Source organism: Pseudonaja textilis, chromosome 1 (genome assembly GCF_049901715.1).
Source record: "Pseudonaja textilis isolate UNSWEBS1 chromosome 1, rPseTex1.2, whole genome shotgun sequence".
Classification (NCBI taxonomy): domain Eukaryota; kingdom Metazoa; phylum Chordata; class Lepidosauria; order Squamata; family Elapidae; genus Pseudonaja; species Pseudonaja textilis.
The window spans coordinates 332,822,998-332,838,376 of record NC_141990.1 but is presented as its reverse complement, the minus strand read 5'-3'; the positions used below and the strand labels follow the sequence as shown (position 1 = coordinate 332,838,376).

At 51.6% G+C, this 15,379-nt stretch overlaps 1 protein-coding gene across 3 annotated transcripts in view; it reads left to right on the top strand.

Annotated features, from left to right (window-relative positions):
* Positions 1-1,061: 1,061 nt before the first annotated feature.
* The window catches only part of ADAMTSL5 (ADAMTS like 5), a 29,960-nt gene continuing 15,642 nt past the window's right edge, over positions 1,062-15,379 (top strand). For 2 of the 3 annotated variants that reach the window (XR_015741343.1, XM_026722525.2), the window contains exons 1-4: positions 1,653-1,888; positions 4,829-4,889; positions 8,391-8,545; positions 10,742-10,802. Coding sequence is in view for 2 of the 3 variants with exons in the window: in XM_026722525.2 (XP_026578310.1) it covers positions 1,773-1,888; positions 4,829-4,889; positions 8,391-8,545; positions 10,742-10,802 (393 nt within the window). In the remaining variant the exon portion in view is untranslated. Of the gene's footprint in view, positions 1,889-4,828; positions 4,890-8,390; positions 8,546-10,741; positions 10,803-15,379 lie in introns of all 3 variants that reach the window. The other variant, XM_087922926.1, reaches the window with a different exon arrangement.

Genomic DNA, 15,379 nt, shown 5'->3' with positions numbered 1-15,379 from the left:
GGTCCAACTAGACAGGAGGAGGAGAGGACCCACGGATGGACGGATGGACGGATGGAGGCGCCTCTCAGTTACGAGATTGAGAGGGCCCCATCAGAAGCGCTGAAGTGCCAGAGTAAGGATGGGTCCCCCTGGAGGAAACCTATCCATGGGGTTGCTAGGACTTGAAAACGGTGGCACCTTATCTGTCTATTGAATTGAACTGGATATTCTCTCTCTCCAGCAAGGGACTCTGGGCAGCTTAAAATAGGGAGCCAAAAATAGCATGTAAAACAATTAAAAACATTAAAATTGGCTTTAAAAATTAAAATTCCAGGTCTACCTGCACAGTATACAAAACCCCTACACCTGTTGCACCCGTTGAACTGCTTTTGCTCAGGGAGCACTAGAGAGAGGTGGTCAGTGGCCCTCCCCTCCCCACTTCTTTCCAGCCCCTCCTGCAGGGTCTCTCCCCCCTCTAGCGTGATAGCAGCCCCTCCCTCTTCCGGATAATTTCCATCATTTTGGAAAGTCATTTTGTCTTCAGTTTCCTCAGCGCTTGAGAAGAGACAGGAGGACGGGGGGTGCCCACTGCCTCTCTTGAACAGAAGGGGCTCCTGAGTCTCGGGGGAGGGGGGCATGCCACACACTGAGCCTGAGTGAGCCAACCGACTCTCTTGGAGGTGGGGGGTGGGGGTGGGGAGAGCAGCCCCCCTCCTTGGTTAAAAGTCCCCCCCCCACCTGGGCTGGAGAACAGCCCAGTGGGTCTCCCCGCTGAGGCAGCAGTGCCAAAGTGCCAGGAAAGTCTGTTAATGGGTCAGGTGGGCATCGGCACCTGTATCTGACCTGCTGTATCTATGCTATGCAGGGCTGGGGAGAGGGGGAAGAGACCCTCACCCTGGGCCTGGAGGGAAAGGCCCGCCCAGTTCCAGGGCTCCTTGCTCTGGCTCTTTGCTTGGGGAAACCCATCCACTGAGTGGATGATGCCGTGCAGGACTGACTCTGTCTTGGACTGAATGTAATTGCTGTGACTCACTGTCTCCTCACTGAGCCAGGGAATGTGCGTGTGCACACTTCTGCCGGGTGGGGTGGGGGGAGGCAAGCAGGGAGGGAGAGAAGCCCCAGATCTCCCCTTGGCGATCCTGCCCCTGGGGAGTTCTGGATCCACTTCTGATTCTGGAACCAGCCCCGATTTCCACCCTTGCTCCCCCCCCCCCCTCTTTCCATATGGCTTCCATCCCATCTCTGCTTCCCCTCCATCCCGCCCCACCCACCCTAAGGATGTTGTTTATGGCCTATCCTTCCCAGGGCCTGCTTGGCAACTGGCCAGGAAAAGATGGGAGCTGGCTTCTCCTCCTTTGCTTTTCAACCGTCCATGATCAATTTTGCACTTCCCCTGCCCTGCTTCCCCCCGCCCTCCACATGAGAAGCACAGGTGATATTTTTAGTTGCAGACATGATCCCCTGGGGGGGGAGGGGGAATTGCCTGTGAATTCTGCGGAAGGGTGAACCTCCAACTTGTTCCTTACCCAAACCTTTCCCTGAGAGTCTGAGCGCAACAGCTGCTGCTCCTGTTGTTGTTGTTGGGGGGGTGACAGTGCTCAGCAGTGCATCCCCCCACCCCGCTGTGGGAGGAGGCTGCAGCCTGGGCACTCGCTCTCCTCCCTCCCTCCTGCCCCTGCTACCACCCCAATCGCCACCCTCCGTGGGACCCGCCCAAACTGAAACGCGAGGGAGTTTCCGCAGGGCGGGTGCACGCCCGGGCTTGGCTCTGCCAAAGCCTCTTCTTGGCTCCTATGGGTATGAAGCTCCAGGGGAAGCCCACGGACAGCTGTCCCCGGTGCCGCTCCAGGCCAAGAGGGCTGTGGGTGAGGCGGCCATGGGGCCCCGCTTCCGACGTGCTCAACTTCTGGTGAGTAGCCGTCCCGTCTGCTTCGTGCCGGCCCTTCAGAGTCCGCCACAAGGGCCCCGTGCCTGGAGAAGTTCATTCGCGAGGAATCCTGGGCCTTTGGAGCGCCTCCCGCTGCTGGCCGTGACCCGGTCCAAGAGGGACTTCCCAGGTCTTGCCTCGGATCCCGGGCTGCTTGCTGGAGATTCGTGTTTGCTGCTGCGGCCGCTGTGCTGAGCCGTCGGCCTGGCTTCCGCAGGGATGGGAGGGCAGTGCAGCTGCGGGAGCCCCGGGCCCGCCCGGGCAGCTGCCAGCTGTCACCGACCGCCGCTGTACAAGGCAGAGCTGCCTCCAGAGCGGCAGCAGTAAGTGTCGCGGATGTGTCCCGTTGCGGTGCTCGCCCTTTGCCTAGAAGCGGAGACCTCGGGCTGCCGCTAATTCTGCCTTCCCGCTTCCTTGGGCGCAGAGCAATGCTAGTTCCCGAAGCAGCCCCCAGCCCGCCAGTTTGTTAGAGTCGCGCTGTTTCTGGGTGAGGAGGCCCGTTGAGCTAAGGGGGCGAATAAGGTTAAGTCAGTCGGGCTGGGACTTGAGAAACCGAAAGAGCATGCTGTAAAAATGAAAGAAGCCCCTGGACGAGACGCGGGGAGATCTATCATGGTTTCTGCACTCACAACTTCTGGAGGGCGATTTGTGGCCCTTGCCAGCCTCTTGCTTCAGAATAACTCAGTTGGAAGGGACCTTGGAGGTCTTGTAGTACCCCAACAGGAGACACCCCCCCCATACCATTCCAGACAAGTGGCTGTTCAATATCTTCTTAAAGGCCTCCAGTGATGGAGCACCCACAACTTCTGGTGGCAGGCTGTTCCACAGGTTAATTGTTCTCACTGTAAGGAAATTTCCCCTCGGTTGGAGGCTGGATCTCTCTTCAATGATCCTGCCCTGCTCTCTGGTGTTTTGGAAAGTAGGTTGGCCCCTCAAGTTCTGCCTGGTCCCTTCCTGCTCCCCTTTCCAAAGGGCCACCAGGCCCAGGCCCCCCCCAGGAGCTGCTCTCTCTGTCCCCCGTCCCCCAATGCCCCCTTTCCCTTCTAAGGCCCCTGGGCTGGAAACGTCGGGCCACCTGTGCCGGGAGGCTAAGCCTTCTAGCAAAGCCTGGGACTTGGTGGAAGAACAAGAAGTCTGCCTCTTCTTCGGCTTTTTGCAACACTGAGCCTCTCTTATGGGCCCGTTAAATCTCACTCTCGCTTCTGTCGCCCCCAGATGCTCCTCCTTGCGGAGGATCCACAGGTAGCCGCAGAAGCTGAGCTGTTGTGTCCTGGGGACATGGTGGAAGGGACCCTTGCTCCACCACTAGGTTCTTAAGGGAGACTCCCCCCTTATGGTATCCCTGGCGGTGGGGCTGCACGTAGGACAGCTGCTGGCCCGCTTGGCAGTGGGCCCCCCACCCGCTTGGCTGATCTCCAGGGCATAACCGCACGGCTGTTCTGGGCGGCTGTGATGGTTGGAATCCGGCAGCCCAGGCTGCTCTTTTGTGGGTAGCAGACCCGTCAGTTTCAAACCTTTTCTTGGTGCCAATCCCCAAGCGCCCCCTTTCCCTCCAAGGACTTGGCCCGAACCCCATGTGCCCGGTCCCCAAAAAGGACATCACCCGTGTAATTCATCCAGTGTACCCTCTGCCTTCGCTCAGGATGATACAAAAGTTGAAACCATGTTGCTTTCAGCCTATCTATGTGGTTACTCAAGGTCACTGGGGTGGCATCTAATCGGTCAAAATGTTTTTTTAGATACATAAAATAATAGCACTAACTATACCCGTAATCGATCTGTATATTGTTCACCTCTGCACTGAGAATGCCCCCCCTCTGCCAGCCACTCCCCTTAGCCCCAGAGAGAGGAACTCCCTTCCGCCTGAGCCTTTTGTTTTAGGCCAGTGGTTCTCAACCTTCCTGATGCCGCGACCCTTTAATACAGTTCCTCATGTTGTGGTGACCCCCAACCATAAAATGATGGCTTGGTTCCTAAGACCATCGAAAATATGTGTTTTCCGGTGGCCTTAGGTGACCCCTGTGACCCCACAGGTTGAGAACCATGGCTTTAGGCGCTCCAGGGCAGGTGGGGCTGACATCCGTCAGAGACCTTGCCCCTCCATCTCTGGGGGAACTGGGAGGCTGGCCTGGGGATGCCCTCCTCAGGGGCCCTGGAATGGCAGGCTCAGGGGTCAAAAGCCTTTCAGGGGGCGCCCACATTAAGGGGTATTGTCTCCCCAAAGTCAGTTGAATTTCCAAGACTTGTCTTCATCCGCTTGGCATTCCCACAGCCTGGGCTCGACAGAAGTTGTGTCGCTTCTTAAACTTAGTGGTGCACCCTTTAAATCACAGCTTGCCTTCTCCAAGGCGGGACACAAACAGATTGATCAGGCAGGATGGTCATTCCCTGAGGCCCCCCCTGAAGAAGCCACTGCCCACCAGGCCACAAGAGCTGGCCAAGGCTCGTGCCGAGTCTCCGGGGCTGCTGCCGCTGGGTGTGCTGGCAAATCCTGTGACAAAGCAGCCTCTTTGCCGGCTGCTCAGAGGGCGAAGGCTGCCGGTGCAGGTCCCTCGTGGCTCTGCTTGCCAGGGGCTCAGGCGCTGCTTGGCCCACCGGGCAGCCTTCCATCCATCTTGCCCCCGAGGGATGGTCAAGACCTGGACTGAGGTTTTCCCCTGCTTTCTGGGATGCCTTATCGTCTCTCTCTCTCTGAGGGGCACGTTCCTCTTTTGCTCCCAGTTTTTCTCTACAGGGCTTCTACCCTCAGTTGGGAAGCCAGTCAGAAGGCCTCGCCAACCAGGAGGAGGCGAGGAAAGCATTTGCATCCCTTTGGCGCTACAGTCTGGCCAGGGGAGACTTTTGCACTAAGCTTACAAGATATCCTTCCTTTCCTGACAAAGGTTTTGGAAATGTTCCTTTCCCTCTGGTGTTTCCCTACAGGCAGCTGTCCCGCTGGAGGGTCTTGTTCCTGGTTGGCCTGGTCTTTGCATGCACAGTGCAGGTGAGTCCACCCAGCCCAACCCAGAAATGCTCTCCAGAACTGGGTGAGACGACGACTCTCCCCTTCAGCCCACTGCCCCAGCGGTGGGGTTCAAATTTTTTTTACTACCGGTTCTGTGGGTGTGGCTAGGGGGACGTGGCCATGCGACTGGGGGGGCGTGTTTTGTTTTTTGCTTTCTGCAGTAAACCCCCCCACCACTCAATTTTTGGGCTTTCTGGGCCTCAGAGAAGCCTCCTGGGGGAGGGAGTTTTTGTGCCCAGAAAGCTTCCCTGGGGCTCAGGAAGGCAGAGAACGGGGGATAGGAGGGGTACGCAGCACTCCCCGGGCTCCATTTTGGGGCATTCGAAGCCTCCGGGAAGCCTTGGGGGGGGGTGTTGAAGGCTTCCCCTGGGCTCAGGAAGGCAGAAGATGGAGCATGGGGGTGGGGCATGCAGCCCCCCCGCCCTGGAAGGACCTGCCAGGCGGTCGATATGTCCACTGCATTTATGAGCGCCCCTTGACTGGGTCTGGGCCACCTTCGTCCCCAGAGGGCCTGGAGGGGCGGGGGCTACATTCTTCCTTTCTCCTTGGGGGACTCTGCAGGGCGACCCTCGAGGCCTGCCTTTTCTTACTGGAAAGAAAGGCAGGCAGGCAGGCAAGGCCCAGGGGGGAAATGGGGGTGTGGCCCAGAGTCTGGGGGTGCCTTTTGTGCTTCTGGAGGGGAGGGAAAGGAACGTCTTCCACGAAAGTGTTTCGGTCTCCTGGGCCAGAGAGCGCTTCGGTTTGAGAATCCTGGTCATCTGCAGCCCTTTTTTCTTTGAGAAGTCACGGAGGGCAGAGACGGTGCCAGAGAAGGGCTGGAGAAAGGAAGTGTTGTTTCTGCCTCCAGAAAGGGAAAATAGGAGAGAGGGCTGAGGTCATCGCAGACCAATCAACTGGAGGGTCGTGCCACACAGACCTCCAGAACAGATGCTAAGCTGTCGGTTTGTGAGTAAGCAGGAAAGAATGTGATGTGGCTTGGCAGGAGCCAGCGGGGCTCTATCAAGGATAAGTCATGTCAAAGGAGCCAGAATAACCCATTCAACTGACCCGGGAATGTACTGAACATGGTGCCCTTTGACTTCAGGAAAACATGGGACAAGTTGATCAAGGATGACACGTTGTGTACCATCAAGTCATCGTCAATGTAGATGGCTTCTGTCCCTAGCCTGGTTCTTCAGGTGCCACTCAGGTGCCACCGTGACCCCCCCTTGCTGCTGGCTGTCCTCTTCTTCCCTTCCGCCTATCCCAGACTCTCCCTCAGGCGGCTGATGTCATGTGTCTGAGTACCATAATTCGAGCCTTGCCATTTTCCCCTCAAGTAAGAACTCCCAGACTGACAAAATCTCCCAAGAAATCCTGGTTAAAAAAATGACACACTCTGATTTTTGGGGAAATGCTAAGTGACTGTTAAAAGTAAAGGAATATAAAGTCGGTTTATTTGATTGAGGTTAATATATAAGTGTTGTTATTTCTTCTAATTCTTAATAGACTTTTGTTGTTGAGTAGGACTGAATGACCAAGCTTTGAGAAATGGCAGGTAAGAGATGAGGTGGGATATGGGAAGAAGAGGTCATTTGTGATAGGATAAGAGAAAGTTATCAAAACTGTCTTGATGAAGGGAGAATCACTTCTTTATGACTTTCCCTTTTAATGTGTGTGTGTTCATTAAAAAATTATCTCGTTTTTTATTTTTTACACGTTTCACTTGTGTTAGTTTTTAAAATTATTTTTAATCTTTATTAATTTAAAGCTGGAGTTGGAACTCATCACTGATTTAATTTAGTTATTTGTTTTCTTGGTTTTGCTCTTGAATTTTCCTTTGTAAAGCAAAATTTTAAACATTAGCATTTGCTTAATCGTTATGGGCCTCTTTTTCCTTATCCTTTATTTTTTTCTCTCCAAGAAAATTTGGTCACTGCACTGAGAAGCCACGCTCCCTCATGGCTGCAAGAGGCCTGGGTGCAGGAAAACGCTTCTGAAAAGTGCCCACCGGTGCCAAGCAGCCGGCCAAGTGCTGGCACAGCTGATGGGCTTGGTTGGCTACCCTGATCCAGCCTGGTACATCATGACCGGTTCATGACAAGACGCAGAGCCTTATGCCAGTCGGCTGCATGCTCCGTGAGGGCTCCCCTCTGCCCGCTCCCAACAGCAGCCACCGGGTGCCCTTTCCTTGGTCAGAGGAGGCTTCTTCACCTGCCCGTTCAGTCCACGGTGCCACAGTGATGATAACAAGCTGCCTCTGTGCTTGGCATCTGCTGCAGGGAAGGGGGCGAAATGCCACTGCTGCTGCCAGGGAGGGCAGATTGCACTTTACGCCATGATCACCCACGAGCTCTTCTGGAAGCTGCCATTCAGTGGCACAAGGGCAGTCAAAGTGCTCCTTTAGAGCCTCAGGGTTGGGTGGGGGAGGTGTCCAGTAGCCCTCCCCAAATGGAGGGGAGGGAAAGCAGGCCTGATTAATCAGGAGCTGGCATGGCCTTTTCCGGACCAGGTCACGCCTGCCCAGAGAAGGGGTTGATCCTCCCTTCCTCCCTGCCAGCCAGCCAGCCAGCAGGCAGAGCGCAAGACGGGGAGGGGGGGGCCACCCAGAGATGTCAGCGGAGCAGCTGCCTGCCCGTCCGTTGGACCAGAGAGGAAGCTGGCCGGGAAGCGGCACCTTCACTGGATGCTAATCAGGAGAGACGAGTCCAGACGGGGCGGCCAAGGCCCGTAGCAGCCGTCCTTGAGACAGATTCCTGGTAGGGAGCCCTGGGCAAGCTCAGCACAAAGCCTCCTGAGTCGTCAGAGTCACCGCAGCAGCCTGGGCGGTTCGACCAAGGGCCTCCGCTCCCAAAGAGCGTCTCTTAAGTTGACCCACTGCCCCAGCAGCTTCAGAGAGGGCACCCCCCCTGCCGTTGCCAGCAGAGGGGGGAATTAGAGAAGGCCAGGCTGCCCAGGTGGAGAGAGGAGGCTGCCCTGGTCTGCGAGAGACCCCTCCTGGCTCTCTGGGCCAGGCCTGCAAGTGGGGCCTAAGGTGCCCCCTTCCCTTCTCCCACGCAGGGACCACGTGGCCTCCTGAGGGCTGCCCTGTCTTGGCCCCTTCGATGTGGGGGAGTTTCCTCTTGGAGCCCCCTTCTTCCCTTGACTTCTGCCCTGGTGCCCTGGCCAGGGACAGGCCTTCTGACTCCTAAACAGCTTCCCTGTTCATTTGCACACAGGCACGCTGTCTGGCCCCACATCCCTCTGTCTGGCCCACATTGCCAAAGTCTAGCTGGGCACATCCTAAGAGGTTGCCTCAGGATGGCATGGAGGAGAAGACACAGTCCTGCTTCCGATTGAGAGGCAGGGAGTTGCTCAATAGGCCCAAACATGTCAGAAATCTCTCTCTCTCTCTCTCTCTCTCTCTCACACACACACACACACACTTTGGAGGCTGTGCTGAGTGGTACTGGGCCGGTGCCTATCTCCTCACTGGTGACTTTGCCATCTTCTTTTAAGTAGGGGAGAAACAATGGCCCACTGGACCTTGACCGGGAATCAGAGCCCCCGCACCGACACCAACCAGCCCACGGGACATGGACTCACTGGGGCAGCTGGAGTGCTTGTTCCAGTACCTGCGGGGACGGCGTCTCCTTCCGGATCCGCAGGTGCATCAGGTGAGCACACGAGACCTGTTTAGACGTAGCTGCTCAGGGGAAAGGCCTCTCAGAATACAGTATTACAACAAGGGTAACAACAATAAGTTGGAAGGGACTTTGGAGGTCTTCCAATTCTTCCCCCTGCTCAAGCAGGAGATCCTATACCATTCTGGACAAATGGCTGCCCAGTCTCTTCTTAAAGACCTCCGGGGATGATGGAGCCACTACAACCTCTGAAGGGAAGCTGATCCTCTAGTTAATTGTTCTCACTGTCCGGAGGTTCCTCTGTAGTTCTGGGTCGATTCTCTCCTTGATTATTTTCCTTATTTCTTGTCCTGCCTTCACGCACTTTGGGAGAATGGGTTGGCCCCCTCCTCTTTGTGGCAGCCCCTTAGATATTGGAAGGCTGCTATAGAGCCAGTTTCTGCAACCGTTCATCAGAGGCTTTAGCCTCCAGTCCGCTAATCATCTTTGTTGCTCTTCTCTACACTCTTTCCAGAATCCCAACATCTTTTTTTTGTATCGTGGTGACCTAAATTGGACAAAGTATTCCAAGTGGGGATCTGACCAGTGCAGTATTCAGCAGTACTACCACTTCATGTGACCCTGGTACTCTCCCTTTGATGGGGCCGTCTAGGAGTGCAGCGGCAGCTGCAGCACAGTGCTGGCTTGCACTTAAGGGATTGTCCTCTAGGCTAAATGGTTAAATCTGCCCATATGTTGTGAAATTAAAAAGTTTTCATCATGTCTTCTGACTGTTCACGGATGCATTCTGCCAGTCTTCTGCCTGTTTGTCCTACCTTGTGGCTGTTGCACTCATTACATTGTATGTTGTAAATTACTCCTGTTTTTACTTTTGGGGCTGTTGTGTCTTTTACTTAGGATATTTTTTTTTTGTGTGTGTGTGTGTTAGTTGGCTTGTGTGTTTTGCTGATTCCATCTGATAGTCCGTTGGTAGTTTCTGAGATGTTCTTGATGTGTGGCGGTGTTATTCCTTTTAGGACTTGTGTTGATTGTGCTGTAGTGGGTTGAGCGATCAGCACTTTTTCAAAAATTTGCCTGGATATCCATTTTGTTGGAATATGCTATATAGATGCTCTGTTTCCTCTTTCTGCTCTTCCAGGTTGCTGCAATGAGTTTGTGCTCATCTATATGAAGTTCTTACACAGTTTTTCTTGTGGGAGGTTGGGTCGTTGCATTGGTAGTGGAGCACCTGGTTGGTAAGGGTAGTGTTTCTATATACTTGTGTTTCTCGTTTGCCGTTGTAGTCTCTGTTGATCAGGATGGCCAGGAAGGGTAGTGAGTGGGGGTTTTTTTCCCCCTCAAATTGGACCTTTTTTATTATGGCGAAGGTGTCCTCTACATATCTGGTGCATGTTTTGCATTTGTGGGAGTGCTATGGCTTCTAGACATTGCCTTACAACCTCCACTAAAAGTCCTGAAAGCAGTGATCCCAGGGGGTGTGCCTTTCCTTTGTTGGTATGTCCATCAAATTGGAAATATGTGGCTAGGCAGAGGTTTATGAGAGCCTGGGTGTTTTGAAAAATCAGATGTCCAGGTACAGATTGAAAGAAACCTGGCTCAATAGCAGTAACTGCGAGAGGGATCTTGGACTCCAGCAATGTGCGGCAGCTGCCAAAAAAGCCGATACAATCCTAGGCTGTATTAACAGAGGGATAGAAATGAAGTGTTAATATCACTTTATAATGTCTTGGTAAATCTAGTTTTGAGGACCACAATATAAACATGATGTGATTCTGGAAAGAGTGCAGAAAATGACTGGGGGCTTGAAGCTAAAATACATGAAGAACGGTCACAGGAATTGCGATGTCTAATCTACTGAAAAGAAGGACTAGGGGTGACGTCATAGCAGTGCTCCAATATCTAAGGGGCCATCATAGGGAAAAGGAGGGGAACCTATTCTCCCAAAGTGCGTGAAGGCAGGACAAGAAGCACGGATGGAAGGTCATCCAAGAGAGATCCAACCTAGAACGAAGGAGAAACTTCCTGACAGTGAGAAGAAAGAACCAGTGGAATGGCTTGTCTTCAGAAGCGGTGAATGCTCTCACCCTGGAGGTTTTTAAAAAGAAATTGGACGATGATTTGTCTGAAATGGTATAGGGCTTCCTGCCTGAGGAGGAGGTTGGACTAGAAGACCTCCAAGATCCCGTCCGTCCAACTCTGTTCTGTTATTCTGTTTCTCTTGGGCCACAGGCTTCCTGGAGAGGAGCCCTGCCGAGCAGAGGCCAGGCAGTATCGTGTCTGTGAGCAGAAAGTGAGTACCCTCCACTCCCCTGCTGAGCCCGTCTTGATAGGGAGCAGGTGGGCTTAACCGAGAGGCTGGAGGCCACTTGCAGACCTCAGTCGTGGGGAGGTGGGAGGGCAAGCAAAAAGGCACTGGGGGGGTCCTGGTTTGACCATAGTCCTTGGATGCTCAAGGGAACCTTTGCTGGCGTGGCCTGGGAGGAAATCCAACACGCCCATGGTCGCTGCGTGGCCATCATGGTCGCCAGCAGCGTGACCAACATATAAGTGCACACCCAAATTATGGAGAGACAGATCAGCTGAATGCTGCCCAGACCAGAGGTGGCATATTCAGCAGGTTCTGACCAGTTCTGGAGAACCGGTAGCAGAAATTTTGACTAGTTCAGAGGACTGGAAAATGCCACCTCTGATTGGCCCCGCCCCCATCTATTATCCGCCTCCTGAGTCCCAGCTGATTGGCTGGGTCTTCTTTGGTTGCCCTGCACAGGAGAACGGAGCTGGAAAGCAGGTTAGTGGGGTGGGGAGGGAATGGGATTTTGCAGTAACCTTCCCCCAGGAGTGGGGAGGGAATGGAGATTGGATAGTATCCTTCCCCTGCCATGCCCATCAAGCCATGCCCACCAAGCCATGCCATTCCCACAGAACCGGTAGTAAAACAAAATTGAATCCCACCACTGGCCCAGACCGCTTCCTCATAAATGGAGAATCCCTCCTGATTATTATGGGTCTGGAATTTTTTTTCCTTTTTATGACCCTGTAATCCCTTAATTTGGGGGTTATGCCCATCGAATACCCAAACTATATATGTACCAAATACGTTACTAGAAGAAAAAGTAAAGCAGAAACTCCTCTGAAACTCAATCCACAAAATGAGAAACCCCAAACCTTGCAAAAAGAATATGCCCAAATTGAACATAATAATGATCAAACAACTTCTAAAAGAATTGACCTCTTAGAAGAAGAAGAAGAAGAAGAGGAAGAGGAAGAAGAAGAAGAAGAAGAAGAAGAAGAAGAAGAAGAAGAAGAAGAAGAAGAAGAAGAAGAAGAAGAAGAAGAAGAAGAAGAAGAAGAAGAAGAAGAAGACGACAGATGGAAACATGTCACGCGTAGAAAAAAACACAAACCGAGTACAAAACCCCCGTCCAAACCAGCCCAGTCTGATGCAGCCCCACTGGTGCTAAGCAATCCATTTCATGGACTTTCATGGCTAGAAGAAAACTTGCAGACACGTAGAAAAGAAGCACCATCAAGTATCTCTAAAAAAGTAACACCATCGAATGCGTCTGTGACAGACAGAAAAAAACCCAAACCTCCCTCAGGGGAAAAAAAAGGCAAGTGCTGGTGATAGGAGATTCAATTCTCAAGGGAACAGAACAAGCCACCTGTAAGACCAGACAGAGAAGTATGTTGTCTCCCTGCAGCTAAAATCAAAGATGTGGCTGAGAACCTAAATAATAAAACCCACAGTCCCCTTTCTATTACCACATGTAGGGATGAATGACACTAAAAAGGACTTGAAAACAATATTGAATGGTTATGAGCAGGTAGGCAAGAAAGTCAGGAATTTAGGTGCCCAAGTAGTTTTTTTATCTGTACTGCCAACGAAAGGACAACATCCAGTAAGAGGACAACGAATTCTAGAAGTGAACCACTGGCTAAAGCAGGGGTCAGGGAACTTTTTTACCTCTTACCCCCCAAAAAATTTATAAACGCAGACGTTACCCCTCCCGGCCTCTCCCCTCCCCGGCCACCTCAGGCTGCTGACACATAATTTGGAGGTCGAGGCGGGAGGAGGTGCCCTCCCCCGCGGCTGGGAAGAAGGCGGGATAGCTCGCTCCAGGGAATGAAATGTCACCAGGCTTCCCGAGGGCTTCTGGGAATTTTCTCGGGGCCAAGGCGGCAGTTGCAGGTGCCTCTTCGCTTCCTGTGTGCCTGGCAGTGATGAGAGGCTTCGGGGAGGGAGCCGGGCTGGCTGGCTAGTTGGCAGGCAGGCAGGGCCTGGGGGCGAGGAAGCGGGAAGGGAGGATGATATTTGGGAGCCACGGTGACACAAACTGCGCGCGAAAAGCGTGCGGTCATCGCAGCGCGGGGGAAAGCGTCCCTTTTCCCAAAATGCTCTGCCCTATGCCAGAAGCTCGCCTTCCCCTAAAAAACGGGCGGCGCGGCTCTTGCAGAATCTAGCCTGGAGTCATTTCCGACCCAGGAAACAAGGGTGGGGTGGAGGGGATAAATTTGCCTCAAGGGTGTTTTAATAACTGCTGCTATGCCGATAGTTCCGCCATTGGCCAGCGCAACCTCCTCATTACCCCCAGATTTTCACTTTTACCCCATTTGGGGTAATTTACCCCTGTTCCCTGACCACTGGGCTAAAGGATTGGTGTCACCAAAAAATTTTTGGATTCCTGGACCATGGGCTGTGCTATCTCCATGATGGGCTTTTGGATTGTGAAGAATGTCTTTGGAAAATGACTGGCTCAACTTATCAGGAGGCCTTTAAACTAAAATTGAGGGGGGGCGGGAGACCAATCTTGAGGACCCCCAGGACCTTATTCCAAGCAAAAACCCCTAGAAAGCAAGTCATATAATGGGGAAAGGAGGGGTGGGAAGGCAGACAAACTCAAACATGAAGTATAGCCAGGGTGAGACATAAAGGCCTCAAGTGCCTATATACACATGCACAAAGTCTGGGGAACAAACAGGGTGAACTTGAACTACTAATACATGAAGGCAGATATGATATAATTGAAATAAACTTAGCGGGATGAAACCCATGACTGAAACATACTGATAGAAGGATACAAACTGTTCAAAAAACCCAGACCCCATAAAAGAGGAGGTGCACTGTATGTAAACAACCACTAAGATGAAACCAAAGATGAAAACATCCCAGAATGCATATGGCTCAATATAAAAGTAAAAAAAGAATGACATGGCCATGGGTGTGTACTATAGGCCAGGGGTTGCCAACCGTTTGGACCTCAGGGACCACCAAACTCATAATTTTAGATCCCAGGGACCACTAACCGGTTCTGTGGGTGTGGCTTAATTTGTGGGTGTGGCTTGGTGGTCATGCGACTGGCTGGGCATGGCTTGTATGTAAATATTATAAATATTTATATAAATACTGAATTTTTTTATTAAAAAAGAAACTTTTACCCAAAATCAGGCAAAACAGGCAGGCAGATTGAGTTGCTCACAGAATCACAGATTCATTCAGAGATCTATCTTATCTGCCATTGGCTAGCTCAGTCTGTCACATAAAATTTGCTTGCAAGCAAACTCATAAAATTTGCTAGTAAGCAAACTCATAAAAGTAACTCACAACACACCATGCATGTAAATATTGCATTTTTTATTTTAAAAAAGAGCAACTTTTAGCCAAAATCAGGCAAAACAGGCAGGCAGATTGAGTTGCTCACAGAATCACAGATTCATTCAGAGATCTATCTTATCTGCCATTGGCCAGCTCAGTCTGTCACATAAAATTTGCTTTCAAGCAAACTCACAAAATTAACTCGCAACACACCATGCATGTAAATATTGAATTTTTTATAAAAAAGAGCAACTTTAACCCAAAATCAGGCAAAGCAGGCAGATTGAGTTGCTCACAGAATCATTCAGTGGTCTATCTATCTGCCATCAGCTAGCTCAGTCTCTCAAATTTGCTTGCTGTGAGTCTGCACTGAATTTGCTTGCAAGCAAACCTTCAGTCCTAAGGGAGGTTCGGCTCTCCTGAGCCGAAGATCTAAAGACTACCTAGAAAGCAAGAAATTCAACCATTTCCTGCTTTCTAGCTAATCTCCCGGCACAGCAGAACTGATGATGGTTGGAAAAAGGAAAAATAGCAATTTATCAGGCAAGTTTACCTGGTAAGGAGTGAGTGGGCAGGGAGGGTTTCCGCGGACTATGTGGGCCATGCAGCCTTGTGTTTCTGCGCAGCCTGGATTAATTGCTTTGTGAGGGTGCTCTGAGGGTGAGATTTCTCTGCGGCCCATCAAAATTTTCCCATGGCCCACCAGTGGGCCGCGGCCCACCAGTTGGCGACCGCTGCTATAGGCCACCCAATCAAGCAGAAAAATAGATATCCTTTTTGCCAACCAACTAACAACTATATGTAGGAAACACTCTACAATAGTAATGGGGGACTTCAATTACCCTGATATCAATTGGAAAACTAATTCTGCACCAAGTGAGAAATCAGATAAGTTCCTAACCAACCCAGCTGACAACTATATTGCCAAAAGGTAGAGGAGGGAACTAGAGGGACAGCCATACTGGATTTAATTCTTACCAACACAGAAGAAGTGATAGAGGGAGTTGAAACTGCAGGAAACTTGGATGAGAGTGACTATGTCATACTAGAATTCAACATAACACAAACACAAACCGCCAAACAGAATGACACCAGAGTCTTAGATTTTAAAAGAGCTGATTTTAATGAACTCAGAACTTGGAAAAGATTCCTTTGGATGAAAATCCTAAAGGGGAAAACAACTCAAGAATCTTGGGAAACTCTAAAAAGTACAATCATAAAAGCCCAGACCAGCACAATACCACTGAGAAAGAAAAACAAATCCAATAACAAAC